At 44.0% G+C, this 18,004-nt stretch overlaps 1 protein-coding gene across 2 annotated transcripts in view; it reads left to right on the top strand.

Annotated features, from left to right (window-relative positions):
- The first annotated feature begins 401 nt into the window (after positions 1-401).
- The window catches only part of LOC147022400 (uncharacterized), a 112,069-nt gene continuing 94,466 nt past the window's right edge, over positions 402-18,004 (top strand). The window contains exons 1-2 of one of the 2 annotated variants that reach the window (XM_085893266.1): positions 402-1,053; positions 8,315-8,355. In XM_085893266.1, coding sequence (XP_085749392.1) covers positions 979-1,053; positions 8,315-8,355 — 116 coding nt within the window. In that variant the 5' untranslated portion in view covers positions 402-978. The remainder of the gene's footprint in view (positions 1,054-8,314; positions 8,356-18,004) is intronic. The other variant, XR_015061229.1, reaches the window with a different exon arrangement.

The raw sequence follows: 18,004 nt of genomic DNA, 5'->3' as shown, positions 1-18,004 counted from the left end.
AATAATTTTTAATCGTGATTTACATTATTTGATCGCTAATCCCGAATCCAGGCCGAAGTAACCAGAAATTGCGGAAACTATTGTGAAGAAGTTATAGGTAAAGTCAGAAGCGAATGGAAGAAGAATACTACATTCGCTTCTTGAATTTATTTTTTTAGATGACATCCTGTTCTCGGCGGTGTAGTTGTTGTTGTGAAGGTAATGTTGAGGTCGTATTTATTTTTGCAGATGAGATCGTGTTCTCGGCGGTGTAGTTGTCGTTGTGAAGGTATTGTTGAGGTAATATTTATTTTTTTAGATGAGATCCTGTTCTCGGCGGTGTCGTTGTTGTTGTGAAGCTAATGTTGAGGAATTTTTTTTTCAGATGAGATCGTGTTCTAGGCGTTGTAGTTGTTGTTGTGAAGGTAATGTGAAGGTAATATTTATGTTTTCATCGCAAAAAGACTGTTTAATTTGATATATTTAAGAAGCGAATGGAAGAAGAATTTTACGTTCGCTTCTCGTATTAGCCATAAACAAGTGTTTCATCATGCATTCGGAGTTGAAATTTACTTACAACAAGAACGAAAAAATGATCTCCTCACAGATTCAATAAGATCGAAAAAATAATCTCCACAGATTCAACAACGAAAAAAATAACCGAAAACATCACGAGCAGGACAACACCAATCGAGCTGAAGGAAACGATACTGAAACTGCACTGCTCCTGATTGGTCAAAGGACATCACGTGTGTTGTGTGGGCGGTGTGATGCACGAGGATTCCAGCAAACAGGACCGGACCAATCATGTTCGTGATGTTCCTCATGCTGAATCGCCAATTCTCGGCGGCACGTGATACCATTGGACCAATCACGTTCGGCGATGTACCTCGTGCTGCTTTCTGACAAGTTCTGGATCGGAGCGAGCTTTGATTGGTCAAAGTAGTGGAGAGGAGGCGATAACCTCTGACAGAAGGTAATGACCAAGGAGGAAAGGCGATGCGTCGTTTTGATTGGTTGAAACGTGGAGGAACTGAAGGAATTCTTCTCCTCGGATCCACGTGCAACACACAGGTATCTGTTTCATAACCAGAATCACTTCACTGCGTCATTAATAATAATAATATTTTTCTCCTTATTTTAATTTGTTCGATTTCCTTTGTTTGATCAACGTTAAAAAGCTTCAGTGACGGATTTCGACATTTTGTTCATCCCGGAGTTTTCATGGATATTTGTGAGAATGTGATTTCCGTGGGAATGTGACGTCACTGTGAACGGCCGTCCTGGTTTTACATCATTGTTTTGTGGCCCCCTGGCCCTGCCACGCTGTGTCGGACCATTTCATTCCTTGTGTTGTATCGATAAAGGTCTTTATCACAAAAATAAGATTTTTACATTTCAAATATTAAGTTCGCTTTTGTGGTGAATTGACGTGAATTGAGGGACATGACGCGGGATCACATGTTGTGCGTCTCGCGTATAAGGGGAGGTCTCTGCGGCACGAGTGATTGTCCCCGGGGCATTGCTATTGACATCGGCTGTTCACTTGATGCTCGTTAACTGAAGGTGCTCATTGACTGGTGAGAATGGAGATTATATCGAACTCCGTGCTTACGCGGATTGTCTGCAATGATTAACTGCACATGTATACGTTACTGCTTATGTACTCCTAGCTGAACCTGTATTCCCCGGTGTGCCCACAGAAGCGGCTCCAATCAAATGGAATATAGCCTAAACTCTGAAGGTTCATCTCTCGCTTTCATTTCAATTTATTCCATTTGATTTTCTCGGCTCTCTCAACCAAAGATGGACAAGATCTACAAACCAGAGAGGTTCGACGCAGACCCAAACGCGACTGACGCAGAAATGAAATGGTCACATTGGTTCTGTTCCTTCTCACACTATCTGACCATCATCGAGGAGGGAGCTGACAAATTTGCCGCTCTCGTGAATCATGTCTCGCCCAGCGTGTACAGGCTCTTCTCGGGGTGCGACACTTACGAAGCAGCGATCGAGGTGCTGCAGGCGCTCTACGTGAAGCCCAAGAACGAGGTATACATACGACATCTTCTCAACACACGCAAGCAAGCAGCCGGGGAGACAATCGATCAGTTCCTGCAAGCTCTGAATCAGCTAGGAAAAGACTGCAGCTTCCGGGCGGTAAGCGCCGAGGAACACCGAAAGGAAGCCACACGGGAGGCATTCATCCAAGGACTCAGATCAGCCCACATACGGCAACGCTTACTAGAGAAAGCGCAACCCACTCTTGACAAGGTAGTCGATCAGGCTCGAGCGATGGATACGGCTCAGCAGCAATCTGAGTCATTTGGGGCACCGATGCTGCTCATGAACGCTGCTACGATGGGAACCCAAGGAACCCCACTGGCACAGACACAGCCAGACATAGGGGATGGAGAAACACCCGAGGAGCCGGATACCCAGACCTCGTCAAACTCCTCAGCAACTGCTCCGGTTGGTAAATGCTTCTTTTGTGGGTACAAAAGGCATCCTCGTCAAAAATGTCCCGCCAGAGATGCCACATGCATGAATTGCGACAAGAAAGGGCATTATGCCAGGGTATGTAAATCTACTCTAAGGAGAAATAAACCCACTTCTGCGGCTCTCTACTCGCAAAATAAATTGACTGCAGCCTCCCCGGGGAATCTATCCAAGGCTATCATCAACGTACTCCTCCCGCCGGTACACCACCTTCTGGCACTCCTCCTTCTGACATTTCCCCCCCAGGAACTCCGCCAGGCGACGGGGCTGCCGCGTTCCACCCGAGAGCGATCGAGGAGTCATCCCCGGCACAAGTCGAGGCTCACCAAGAGGATCGGGAGTCTCCCTCAAGTGAAACTGCCGTTTACTCCCGGAGAGGTCGACGAATAAGGCCCCCTCGATGACTCAATCTGTAAAGGGGATTATCGGCATTCTCGCTGCTCATGCTCCTATATGCCCATTATATCATATATCGATGCTCATTTCCATGCTCCTACAACTCAAAATAATCACTGCTTGGCATGTATGCTTCTGTAGATCTATTAGTCCGCGTTGCTTGAAATGTATACTCCTATAGTGCTAAAGCAATCATGGTGTGTAAGATGGGCCCCTCGTTACATTTTAAAGGTGAGGAGAATGTGGTGAATTGACGTGAATTGAGGGACATGACGCGGGATCACATGTTGTGCGTCTCGCGTATAAGGGGAGGTCTCTGCGGCACGAGTGATTGTCCCCGGGGCATTGCTATTGACATCGGCTGTTCACTTGATGCTCGTTAACTGAAGGTGCTCATTGACTGGTGAGAATGGAGATTATATCGAACTCCGTGCTTACGCGGATTGTCTGCAATGATTAACTGCACATGTATACGTTACTGCTTATGTACTCCTAGCTGAACCTGTATTCCCCGGTGTGCCCACAGAAGCGGCTCCAATCAAATGGAATATAGCCTAAACTCTGAAGGTTCATCTCTCGCTTTCATTTCAGCTTTTTAATTGTTTTTCAACTGAAAAAGCAGAAATTGAATATTTTAACATTTGTGGACTCATCTCCCAACTGTACATCCCGATCGGGACACGAACCGGACCGCCATTGAGTGCTCGGATTAGGGTTGATGAGGAACGGCTGGCTTGGCAAGCAATAGCAAGCCGATCGGTAAAGGTCCACACAAACCGACAAAATACAAAACATCGCCGATTTCCTCACATTTTCAGATTTCACTCCAGATTTCGAGTTCTGATCCTCGGCTCAATGTGATGCAGTTGTGCGAATGGCCTGGCGGATGTTATTTATCATTAAACCTGCCATTTTAATTGTCTTACACTGTGGGTGTTTATCCCTGCCTATTCGGCCTTCACACGACCTCCACCTGAACACTGTGTCCAAGCATGGTCCCGTCAAAATCAAACGTGTTCAACGGCTCACGGCCCACATGGTTGTCGGCCTTCGTGCCTTCATGTACCACGTCAGGCTTTCCCGCCAAAACCTCTTTTCCATGTGGCACCGGAACATCTGTGGGGGTCTTCTCGAAGTGTTTAAGATTGTGTGTGGTGATGAAAACCGAGACAGAAATGAGTTTTTCATCTTTCATCAAGATAACGCCCGGAGTGGACACCCTTTGAAAATCTTCAAGCAGTGAGAGTGAAGGAATTTCTGCTCCTCAGCTTTTTCCCATCGATTTGTAATCCCATGGAATGCCCTCCCTAAAAATATGTGCTTCGAGTGGCATCAATTGCTGCGTTTGAGGCCACACTGGATGCCGTGTTGGACCAGCTCATCCCAGACATTGTTTAACCTTTCTGTCAATAAAAATAGATCCTTTTTCACGTTATTGTTTTTTTTGTCCCTTTTAACAAACTTTGTCCACACTGTTCTTTGGCAAACAAGATCAAAATATTGGTCTGACAGGAGGAGATTCTAAAATTCGCATAATAATGCGTAAATGTACCGTGAGAAAGACAGACAGACGGACAGAAAGGGGTGAAAACATAACCTCCTTCACCTTTGGTGGTAGAGGTAATTATCAGTGTTTCCATGTGTCCATGTTATTTAACCAGGTTTAAAAAAAACACATTCACATAATGATTTATTAATTCACTTCCATGTTCAGCCCAACTGTATGTTCTTATACACTGCCTGGGTTTTTCCCAGAAGCGGTCGAGTAATATGTTTTGTGAAGATTGTATGTTGAGGTTGTCGTGATTTGTTCGATTTTAAAAAGAAAATTAATAAAAAGAAGGGCAAGTGGTCCAAGCACATTTTGTGACGCTCAAAATTGTAATTCATACAAAAACATATTGGGCCAACATCAACCAATTTGTCATGCAGGAAATATTTTAAAACATTTAATTTCCCCTTGGCAACGCAGGTACTTCTGCGATCATACGATAGCGTGACTCGGGTAGATCTGAACACGTTGACCTCTGGAACTTCACCATTTTTTCACATTATGAATTGTAAGGAAAAGATAAAAATTCAAGATGAAGCATTCGACAATGCAGAGCATCACAATAGGAAGGAAGGTAGGTGGTTGGAATAAATTGCAGGAGATCTGAGAACCGGTGTGGACTCACCGACTGACAGACAGACACACAGTGCTCTTGTAATAGCTTTTTGCATTTGTTCCTTTGAGAAAATGCAAAGGTTAAGAAGTCTTCCAATAAATTTGCACATACATAATACCATGATATATATATATATATATATATATATATATATATATATATATATATATATATATATATATATATATATATATATATATATATGTATATATATATATAATCGGTAATAGTTTGTATATTATTATCGTAAGATTTACCTTGTCCAATCATGAGTGTGGCTGGCAGGAGAGCCAGTCGACCGAGATGTGTGCACAATGGTCATTGACCTGTCGGGCCTGGGTTCCAATCTTAGCCCAGCAAGAAACCACCACACTGATGTTTCACATGCAGGGTGGGGCATCAATGCGTGTGCCATCCCTCGGATGGACATTAAGCTGGGTGTCCCGTCTGCCAGCATTACTTGGTGTCCTTCGTGAAGAGTAGGTGAGCTTTTGCCGGCACCCTGAACAAATTATAAATTCCTGCTCTGAGTGATGGGAAGGCAACAGCAAACCACCTCGTCAAAGCTTGAATTGCTGTCGCCATTCATTGCACTGTCAACTCACCCCAGCGGGAAAGGATGATGTGGTGGCTCTGCTGATGTTATTGGGAATGTCGCACTTGCACAAACACGTGAATTTCCACTGCAAGTGTATCAACTGGTATGCGTTGCAAGGAGACACAAAAGAAAGCTGTGTATCTCTGCTACTGCTTTGTCATCACAATTGCCATCTTATAAATTTGTTACAACTGCCTCAACTGCTCATTTTGGACACAGGATGAAGAAACGACACAAGTTATAAATCACAGGATTCATCATGTTGAACTTGGATAAAATTCACATTCAAGGTAAAAATACAAAAATTAACATAAATACTAAAATTAAATGCAGAAATTCTTCAGAAAAGAAACCCTCTTCAACCACCCCCTCGTGTTTTAAACTTACCATTTGCATATTTGTTGAACATTTTAACTTGCTTCTTTCTCGTAATTCTGTTTTGTTTCACCCGAAATAACACTTTCGTTTAAATATCAATGTCAGTTGAAAATGAACATCAAGACCCATCCCTCGATTTGTTCATACAATATTATACTGGAAGACCCGTGAACCCGTTGGGTTCACGTTGTGACAGCGGTTGATGAAGAAACATCATTTCAACAAAAAACAAAAGATAGCTCCAGCGAACTATACCGCTGAGGTTGTTTGAATTGATCAAATACTCCCGAAGAGTACTTGGCTGAATCGGGAATTGATTTTTAAATAATTTTTTTCGTTGCCCAATTTTAACGAAACTTGATACTGCACACTGAAGGCAAATGGTGAGTAAGGTGGCCCTAAAAGTTTTGCGCTATCGTGTACCGTTTTGGATATATTTCGGGAACATACATACATACATACATATATACAAGATGAGAGTTTTAGTAATACATAGATCATACATACATAAATACATACATACATACTGTTACCGCTGTGGAAATTCGCAATACACCATAAAGGGTCCCGAGATCAGTTATGACGCGCTAAGTTTATGTGCAGATAGGTCCCCACCGTTGTTTAAAGGGAATTCCTCGTGTTCACCAGGCTGCAAGTCTTTGAGATAGCCGTTTTTCTTTTTCTAGTGTTATTTTGAAAAAACCTCCACACAAACAACAAGCCGCGTTGAAAACAGTCGAACGCAAAAGGAAACCAGAGGAATGTGAGGAAAATGTGAACAACTTTTTCTCGTGTATAACTGAAAATGTGAGGAAATCGGCGATGGGCGCGCGGATTTTTCCAGCCTGTTTCTCCGAGAAGTGTGTCGGAGGCGGGGTGGGGCGGCTTGCCCCCGATTGGTGGACGTGCGGGGTGACGCGGTCGGAATGAGGAACGCCCCTTTTCGGGAACCTTCTCGAAAAAAGGTGGAGCCGAAAACGGGGAGGTGCGAAGGGCGGAGCCCCGCGCTATATAAGCCGGACCGCGCGCGAGGCTCACTCTCTCTGTCTGGGTGGTCAACGTCTCTCTCTCTGTCGGGGTCGTGTTGGATTCTACTCGCTCTCTTGGTGGACGTCATTCTCTCGCTTCATCTTCGAGCTCTCTCTTGGTGGTCGAGGTCGGCCTCTCTCATCTTGGCGTTGGGCGACCTGTCGGTGAAGGCGCAGGCCGGTGGCGAGTGGGGGCGACGCCTCAGAGACGCAGACAGGAGGCACAGCCCTGCCGGCTGTGTGGTGCGAATCTGTGCGTCTGGCAAGGGATGCCGGAGAGAACTCACCGACTACGTCATCGCAAAGGCCCGAGAGCAGGCGCGGCTACGCTAGCTGCCATGGGAACAAGGCGCCGCGACCTGCCCACCGTCACACCTCGAGGGGGCAGGTAACCAGCACGGTCTCGCGGGCCTTTTCGGTCATCCCCGGCCCACGACCATAAAGGTTTCCTAACCCCGTCGACCTCCCTGCCTATGGGGAGTGTTTTCCTGTTGTTTTTGTGTGCATGCTGTGGCGCCGTGTCCTGTTAAGTTACGACTGTGACGAGATAATAATCGTAGTTGGTGGTATTGCTTGGCCTTCTATTTGTCGCTTGTATATTGCATGACTGGATACGTGTTGCTGGAATAAATGTCCTTGTGTGCAATGTATCCCGTTTGTCGCGTCCTCCTTTCACCCCATTGAAATGCCATCTTGCATCGTGGAATGAGTCGTGGGTTTTAAACACCCGATAAATAATCTGAAACGTCGAGGTCAGCGATAACACCGCTCGGTTATCCCTGTAGCACAGAAAGAACCGCTTATGCGGTTCGTGTCCTAAGCCGACCTGCGGCGTGGTACAACCCCTCGGTAGGTTACCCGCGCGGGAATTTAGGTATATCGACATTCGGCGATTCACCCTATTTCGCGCGGGTAGAATGCGGACTGGGTTGTGGTGAGGTTAAACCCCCACCCGGGACTGGCTCCTGGCAGTAGTTCCAGGAGGGTCACAACTGAATTGTCCGTCCGGTGGGCGACGCGGCGGCCATTAGAGGTACGCGGCCGATCGCACGCCAGGCGGGCGAGAATTCGTAACAATACATACAAGATGAGAGTTATAGTAATGCATAGATTTCAATACTAAACATACATACATTCATATATAATCACGAAAGCAAACTCATCTCTCATCTATGTATGCAGGGAATGACCAAACAGCTCTCCCCTAATCAATTAACCCAGGTGGCTTGGATTATATCAATAAATTGACTCCTCCCATTCTCTTCCAGCCAAAGAAGCTGCATAAAGCAACCATGAAAGGCTCCCCAAAGTAAGTGCTTTGCTGTTTCAAACCCACACCAGAGTTCCTCCGCAGCCATAAAGACATTCACAAATAGTACACACATGAGAATCCAAATGCTACACTGCAGGGCCGGTTTCATTGCTTGTTAGCGAATCATCAGCGACAGTGCAGACAGAAACCTGTTGCTCTGTTCCTGTAAGTTTATGGCTTTACGCAGTCTGAGCAGCTTTCATTGATATCCTTGCAGGCTACAAATATTATAATCTTCATAGACTTCTTCAGATGATGATGTCATTTGATCTTGAACAAATGGAGTACCTGAATGTAAAGCTTACGGTTCTCTCCTTGCTTAGTTCATAACATGTCACACGAGTCACCATCAAGCATCAGAATGCTCTTCCCCTTTTAATGTTACTGGACAAGTCACTGCAAACTGATTGATGTATTTTCCGACATTTTGGAATACAACAAATGCAGATATGTTAAAACACGACACCTGTAAAGGGGCTGTCACACCTTGACGATTTAGCCAGCGTATGCCGATTGATGAAAAATTTGTCTAAAACGATGGCACACGTCGAATACGTTATGCGTACGTTTTGTGTACGTTAGGTGCACGCTGAAAAACACTACCATAGGTCGTATTACGCTGGTTTAAAACGTACTTTTTGGTTGTCCAAAAAATTTTGCATGCTTGAAATTTTACGACGTACTCGGCGTTTGGCTTACACGTTCCGCTACGCTGGCCATAAGTTGTAGGCACGTTATGCGATCGTTGACACATGTTAATTGTATGTTCCTCATTAGTCAACACGCAGAGGTAACATTCACATACCCGAAACTTATTTCTAACCTATGAGTAACGTTTTGTAAGCATGCTACACGAACGTTGTTCACACTTCGCAACACGCTACTTGAAAGTTCCTCATACGTCGAATCACATCAAAGTAATGTTTAGGGTACCCGTGACTTATTTATAACCTATGAATAACGTGCTTGGTAATTATTACGCTATGCATACGCTCGACTATCGTTGGGCATAGGTTGTGGACGACTAAAACACTATAAACAATCGTTGGTATAACTTATCGATAAGTTATCGAAGCGTTCTGTGTTCATTACTAGTACATTATGCATTTGTCAAAGTCGTTTTTAATACTTTAAAAAGTAAAGCAAAGAAATATTTCATCGTGGGAATGAGGAAAAAAAATTAGCCGAAAAGAACATTGAACTCAAAGGTAAGAAGCACGTTATACTTAGGTTCAAAGCTTGCTACACATAGGTTAAACGCATGTTACTCATAGGTTCATAGCATGCTAGTCATTGGTTCAAGGCAAGTTACAAATAGGTTCAATGCACGTTACTCATAGGTTTCAAGCATGTTAAACATAGCTTCAGAGCACGCTCATAGGTTAAACTCATAGGTTAAAAGGACGTTACCCATTGGTTGAAAATTAGGTTGCGGGTATGTTTAATATTACCTTGACGTGTTTCGATTTATGAGTAATCTACAAGTAACGTGTGTCCGTCGTGAGTAAACGATCAGGAGGTGTTGTAATAAACCTGTGTAAAGCAATCTTTTCCTCCATCGCCAAAGGTGAAGGAGGTCATTTTTTCACCCCGTTCTGTCTGTTTGTGTGCAGGATATCTCAAAAAGCTGTGCACGGATCCCAATGAAGTTTTGAGGACAGGTTGGGTATGTGACGAGGACGAACTGATTAGATTTTGATGAAGATCTGGATCTGGATCCGACTACTAGAATTTTTAAAGTGATTCTTCATCATTGAGAGATGGGGCAAAACCGATGTATTGCACAATATCTCAAAACGTTGTGGACGGATTCGCATGAAACTTGGTGGACAGGTTGGGTGTGTCACAAGGACGGAGTGATTTGGTGAAGATCCGAATCTGGATCTGGATATGAGAATTAGCCCAAAACAATATAGTACTGTATTGCATGATATTTCAAGAATGTATTGGGCCCGATATGTTCTCGTGGATCAGGTATTACATGGCTGAGGTGTGCGCTCTCCTGAGTGCCCTTCTCGTTTTTAGAGCAGGCACATGAGTAAACACGAAAACAATGAAATTTGTGTTGTTGATAAGAAATCATGACAACCTCAACATACAATCTTCACAATACATATGAATATATCACTCCCAAACCTGAAAGGTCCTTCCTCAAACTGTTGCCTCAAAGTTGGAAGCATAGAATCGTCGAGAATGTCATTGTATGCTGTTGCGTTCAGATTTCCCTTCACTGGAACAAAGGAAGAGACCGAGCCCGAACCATGATTACTCCTCCACCAAACATTAGAGTTGGCCCGATGCATTCGGGCAGGTGGCGTTCTTCAAACCTAGATTCATCCATCAGACTTCCAGATGGTGGTGCGTGATTCATCACTCCAGAGTCCAATGGTGGTGCGCTTTACACCACTCCAGCTGACGCTTGGCATTCCAAATCATGATCTGAGGCTTGTGTGCGGCTGCTCGGCCATGGAAACCCATTTCCTGAAGGTCTTCCTGAACAGTTCCTCTGCTGACGTTGCTTCCAGAGTCAGTTTGGAACTTAGTAGTGAGTATTGCAATCGGCGACACGATTTTTCCACTCCGCGCTTCAGCACTCGGCGGTTCCATTCTGTGAGCCTGTGTGGCCTTCCACTTCGCGGCTGAGCTGTTGTTGCTCCGAGATGTTTCCACGTCACAATAACAGCACTTACAGTTGACTGTGGCAGCTCCAGCAGCGCAAAACTTTGACGAACTGACTTGTTGGAAAGGTGGCATCCTATGACGGTGCCACATTGAAAGTCACTGAGCTCTTCAACACGGTTTGCCAATGTTTGTCCATGGAGATTGCATGGCTGTGTGCTTGATTATATACACCTGTCAGCAATGGGTGTGGCTGAAATAGCTGAATCCTTTCAGTCATGTTATGTGGATATGTATAATGTGTCTGGCTCTAGTATAGCTCGCTCTGCTCTTTCAGCCCTCTCATCCTTCCAGTTGCTCCCTCTTGGTTAAACCCACAAAATACACACATCAGATTTCAACGTCTTTTCTCCCGTTTGTGGAAATTCCTTCCACATGGTTCAATCACCTTGCTCTCTCCAGGACTTCAAGCAAGTGATGCGTCACTGTCATCTCACATTTCCACTGACGATCCTTTCTACGCTCTTTAACGCCACCAATGCAAACCCTTTTCCTTTCAGGTTGCTGTGTTTGCTCTGCTTCTCCCTCTCTCATCCTTCTTTTCTTTTCCTTTTTTGTATACCTTGTCGAGGTACGTGTGAGAGCAAAACACAATGCACAACTCGGGGGGAATGAGGTAAGAGGGGCAAGAGTGGGAAGGGCAAAACAGCGGGGAACACAGGGGATACAAGATGGATATAGCAGGTACTTTCAAGAAGCAAAGCAGGGAATTTGAAGGAGGTGGGTTTGGGGTGAATTAACGTGAATAGAAAAGATTGAGGATTTGGATGGTGGACGACGAGAGGTGGTGGTGAACAGGTGTTTTGAAGGCCTGGAGGGAAGAATGGGATTGAACAGAGTGAAGGAGTTCATTTCCAAAGGTGGGGAAAAAAAGAGGCATGAAAGAGTGAAGGTGAGCAGTGATTCGTGATTTTGGTAGTTTTACCAGAAAGGGCTTGGTGCGAGAGATGCCAATGATTCGAAATGCCTTGGTTTCCACAGCGTGAAGCCGAGAAAGGTGAGAGGAAGGAGCACGAGCCCAGAGGGGAGAGCAGTACTTCATCAGGCTGCGGACGAAAGCTTTGTATGTGGTCAGGACCTCATGTGGGCTGAGGAAGGACTTTGCACGATGGAGGATTCCCATTCGGCAACTGGCTTTTGAGGCCAGGTTGGAAATGTGGCTTTCCCAGGAAAGATCGTGCCAGATGGTGAGACCCAGAAGCTTGAAAGAAAGGACTTCTTCCACAGGATTATTGAGAATGTGGGTGGGGTTTTTTTCCAAATGGTCCTTTCGGAGAGACACAGTGAGAGTGTGAGATTTGTCTGGATTGAAAGACATGTTCCATGTGTTGGAGCAGTTTGTGATTTTACCCAGAACTGCAGTGAGCGAAGAAGCTGCTGCTTGCCGGTCTGATGGATGACAGATGGTACGGCAGAGGGTGGAGTCATCAGCAAAGAGATAAAGAGGATTTTCCAGAGATTCAGAGAAATCATTGATGAAAACCATAAAAAGAACAGGGCTCAGAACGCTGCGTAGAGGAACTTCTGCCTGGACAGGAAGAGGGGATGAAAGAACTCCATTGAGGGCCACACGATGACTGCGACAGGAGAGGAAGTCTGCGAGCCATGAGTGGAGATGGCCTTGGATACCATAGGAAAAAAAACTTAGATGCCGTTCTTAGCTCATTTCATCCTTCACCTTGCACTTCTGTGAGCTTCGATTTTATTACCTCTGTCGGGGCCGAGGCCAACTACCTCAAGGAAAGAAATCAAGTAAGTTCATGTACCAGCCGTTTATTCCGGAAGATAGAAGACACTTCCATACACGGAAGGAAGAACCCCAGCCAGAAACATAGTTGCAAGCTGAATACAAGGTTACAGAGCTTTTCTGAGCATTTCTATACAGTTTTTACCAAGATATCAGATGGAACTGTGTTGATTTCAAATAAACCACATACAATGGTATTAGTCTGTCAAAAGATTCCTCCGACAATGGTTTACAATGGTTGGAGTTTGTTTTCTGATACAAGGGGAGGGGTGTGGGGGGAGTAAGAGAGAGTCATTGTTTCATTCTGCTGACTTCATGATCACAGGTCAAGAGTTTATTATCAGATGACTTAACAAGAGGTTATTTGCACGAAAGGAAAGATTGTGTGTGTTTTTCTTTCAAGCTCACTCAGCATGGATACCAAGCTCACTCAGCATGTATATTTTAGTTTTATCAGTTTTCATGTCAATTTGCTCAACCAGTAAATTATTTCGAAACTCAGTTGATTGAATCATGAAAGCAAATAACGAAGTAAATTTTGATTCTTATATGATTATTGTTTTACGTTTAATAATCCAGCTCCCACAGTTTCCCCCTTTTGTTCTTGACAGAGCAATCCTAAGAGTTTGTTCTGTTACGACAAACCAACGAAAAATCAACATTTGTCGTTTTGTTAGCGGTAGGCTAGTTTCCACCGCGTCATCCAGACTTGCGCTCTGTGGTGAGTTAACAACCTGGCAAGTGGATGCAATACAACGCGGTGCCACCACCTCCCTCCACAGAGTTGGGGCGCCCAGGCGATTTTGGAAGAAAAGAACCCTGTGCAAACTGAACATATTCATCCAATAGGCAATCGCCTTTTCCATTTATACTAATCAAATTTTATTTGAGTAAACCGCTTGAATTCATTTTCCCCTGAAGTTTTAAAGGTATTTCTATCATTCCACATCTCTTTATTATAATCAACCATCTGATTTTGGCTCGTTAGCAATCATTGGTGAATTCTTTCAACTGGGTTTTTGTCATTCCCAAAGGCACAAGTGTCTGTACTTTCATATTTTCCAAAAGGTTCCACCGTCACGGTGTCTCGACTTAATTTTATACTAAGTTCTTCATTTTCTGGGTTTTCTGGATCTTCTGGATCTTCAGAGATGATTGGTCCAGGGAAACTTGATGTGCCACCACCGTTGTTACTGTGGTAAATTTTCTCGCTCACAAACACACACACAAACACACACACACACACACACACACACCGATCAAAATTTTATGCATGCTATGATGACAACAATAGCAATGATTATCATCGCTCAACGATCAACATGTGGAGTATCCATGTTCCTCCTCCACCAAACACTCCCATAAACCAAGATCCAAACCCTCCTTCCTTAAAAGAGCCATGTTACTCTGCAGCTACCTTCCTTACATGTTGTACCACGTCATGGATATGTACCTTCAATAATGCCTGGGGTTCTACAAGATTTTTCATTCGCATCCTTATTTCTATCCTTGTCCCAGTAATTTGTTCCTCAATGATTACTTCTTCTTCCCCCTTAGATGTTGAGGCAAAATTTGTCCTTTATCGGGGAGTGTGATCATCTTTTCCCTTGTATAAAGGAAGTTACGTCTCACCCAATTCCAAGGTTAGTTCCAGTGCCAATAGTCAGTACATTTGTATCCCTCCTTTTTCCAGTTACTTGTTATCTCTCGTACTTGCGCACTTACATCCCCTTTTGTCTCTCCTCTTCTCGTTCGGACTGGATTAGCTTGTCTACAATCCAGGTACTGACTTGTATCTTCCCCTGAAAATGGGACTGCTGAGAGGGGCAGTTCATACTTGGCTAAGTGGGGAAGTTGTGAGCAAACCCAACACTTGCTTTTGTTCATATTTTCAGCATGTTGTAAAGATATTGCTAACAAGATGTTCAATGGATGTTCAGTTATCCCTTCATGTAACACTTATGCCTCATTTCAGGCATACAGTGTCTACGTCCCCTTAATCCCGTGTGACATGGGGTGCATAATTACATCGAAGGGTCATACAGGTGTTTGCCCCATACGTGGCTATCTCATGCAATTGGTCCCTATGTTTTCCTCCTTCTTCTTTGCGTCCTCTGTCACGACCCATTCATCGTTTCCCCTGCTCTCAACCAACCAAACATTCTGTTCTCCATGACATTCTCATAATACCCTCACTGTCTGTTATCATCCATATTATCCCAATTCTGCACGTGCTAATCAAGAGCACTGCCACATGTGTCATAAACCTCCGGTAACGTTCTTCCCACTTGCAGATTTCCTTTCTTCCCTTTACAACTTCCTGTATGCTTTTTGCAATGAGATGCGTGAATCTTATCTTTGTACTTGATAACTGTGGTGGTGACCAATAATACCTGATGTGGTCCAGTCCAACGTGTCTTCAATGCATTCCTCCGTCTGAACACCTTGATGTTCAATCGCATACTTGATGTTCATACAGCTATCCGTCGCCAGGCTGGATGCTGTGGTGTTCCTCTGCAGCTGGTCTGCGAGTGCTTGTCTGGCCTGTGAGTCAAACTCTTTGACAACCTTTGTTAATGCAGCACAAAAGTTAATATTTGTCTTGTCCATCATGTGTATGTCCATATGTTTTATAGACACTTTACGAGCGAACATTCCGTCCATTTCTCTGTGAAGACGTTCGAGTGTTCCCTTCATGACTCTTTCCATTTCCTCATTGGTTGTTAACCCAGCATCTTTCGAGTTGTCATCAGCTATTCGTTTCTTTAATCTCTGATGTCTTTCAACTTCAATATTCCATTCTTGACAGAGACGCAGTCCTTCTCTGTGGCGCCACTCCTTCAAGTAGCGCCCAGAGCATGTGCCATACCTGCTATACCTTAGGTACGCCATCGACCAAGGTAGACCCTTCAGTCACTACAATGTGGCATCATCCCTTCATTCCCTCCATTCTCTTTCAGGCGATACACATTTCTGCCTCATACCTGAAGCAAATACTGTCTTGACAAACCCCCCACTTATATAATTATTGGCCCAATTTCCTTTGCTCTTTATCCTTTTGCAACAGTTCATGAAACATGCAATGTTATATTCATGGATTGGTCCATCAAATAGCACTGTTGTGTAAATTCTACCTCCAATCCAATCCAAATATCAATTGTTGCGATTTTGAATTCCACATTCTGTAATTCATTTGCATAATTCACATTCCCTCATTCAAACATGATAGAATCCTACACAGTGCAGGGGTTCATTCCATTCTGCCATATTTCCATCGTGATGCCATACCCAATGTTCTATAACGGGAAATCTGTTTGTATTTCTGCCAAATTCTGCTCAGCCATCTCTCACATGGGCCCATTGTTCTTATAAACATTGAATGTGGATCAAGAGACGTGAACAATCACCTCCATAAACCCGAAGGAACTCGCACAAGTTCAAATAGTGCAATTTGAGATACCATTTTAAAAAGTTCCTTTCAAACAAACTCATCAATATTCATAAACCAATGCTCTCAGACTGGGCATTCAATCAACGTCCATCCGAGAGGCGGAATGTACTTTGATGCATAGTCCGTTTGCGAACATAACAGCATGAGTATTGATGTCCATTTATATATTATATTTGCATATTTGTTTGGCAATGATGAGCAACTTCATAAACTACACAACAGTCTTGGCATAACCATTCGAATGCCAATTCTGCTCTTCAAAAGTGCTCCCCAATACCAGGCTATCCTCCAACATCCATGGAGCCGTTGTGCCCGGCTGAGTTGCGTATGTATTATGTCCATAGGCACAGGCATTACCCACAGACCCACAGTCGTCACACAGAGAAAATGGTTTTTCACCAGCGTGAACGATTTATATCATTACTCATTCAAACATGCCATGGTAACCATGGTGATCAGAAACCTTGACCCATGGTTCATGGAGTTATACAAACAGCTGGAATCATAAATGCAATGGCAAACTACCTTATGTAATCTTTGCGGAGGTATAAACTCCAGTGTAGTCACCGGTTCGTCATGGCTTTCGCCTGGCATCCTCATCTGCCAGCATCCGCCCACATAATGAGCGACCTGCACCTGCATGCTCCTCCATGCAGCACCATCCACCAAATCTGAATAGTTTTTACCATCAATTTTAAATCTTTTCTCAATCACACGAGGTACTCATTTCTCTCGAAATTTGATATGAATACATTGGCTTCAACTTCAATAAGTTTCAATATCCTTCAACTGTAAACCTCTGTCCTGGTGCTTCACACGCAAGGCACCAAACATCCCGAATCGTGCCTCACGAGGCAAGCAAGCCATTATTTGCACACCGATCAATCACAAATTCCTGCAACAGTCGACTGCAAAAACTCAGATCATAATACAGTGATACAACCAATCGTGCTGATACAACCGATCTATTGTTTATGCTCAAAGAATTGTCGGTTTTCTCATTGTCAATGACAGAGCACTTTGTCATTGACAACAACAACAATCAAACAATTGTTTTAGTTTTTAATCCCACAACCAGATTCTCACAAGCAGGTCCCCACCTGTTCTCCCATCTGCTAAATCTCACACACACGGCCCAGGAAACAAGCACACACACAGCAGGGTGTACTGCTACCCCGCCTCACTGTTTGTGAACTGCTGTTGTTTACATTTCATTTAAGATTCATTCTTTTCCTTTTCTCGAAATGTAAAACTATATATTCTTTTTAAATAAGATCTTATTATTCCAATGACGTTTGCACACTCTCCACCGAATCCTGAATGATGACCTCACCCGTTTATGCTAAATCTGAAGATCAATTGTTCTTTCAACCGACTTTGCAGATACACCCCCCCCCCGCCCCCCTGAACTCTTCCGGTTTTTCCTTTTGTTGTTGTTTTTTTACAGCCTTGTATCTTTCCTCAATTAATCTCAGGTGGGATTATTACTGTTCTAAAATGAAGAAGTCATTGTTGCACTCGAGCATTATAACCTCTTTCGTTTTGTCCTTCCAGTGCGACATCCGGCCACGTGACTAATTCCTTATCCTGACTGGCAACACCGCTGTCATCAATCCTACCACATCCTCGTGGTTTCCTTTGTTACAAAACAATATTTGTTCCATGAATCCTTCTGGATTGTCATCATAATCTTTCATTTGCATTTTTATGGCTTGTAAATCACTCTGGTTCCTGGTCTCGCCACTGCCGCTGTTGGAAGGAAAGCTATC

The sequence above is a fragment of the Eptatretus burgeri genome, chromosome 8 (assembly GCF_056783735.1).
Source record: "Eptatretus burgeri isolate ZD-2024b chromosome 8, Ebu_testis_v1, whole genome shotgun sequence".
In the NCBI taxonomy this organism is placed as follows: domain Eukaryota; kingdom Metazoa; phylum Chordata; class Myxini; order Myxiniformes; family Myxinidae; genus Eptatretus; species Eptatretus burgeri.
The sequence above is the reverse complement of the archived record's forward strand: the minus strand, read 5'-3'. Positions and strand labels throughout refer to the sequence as shown.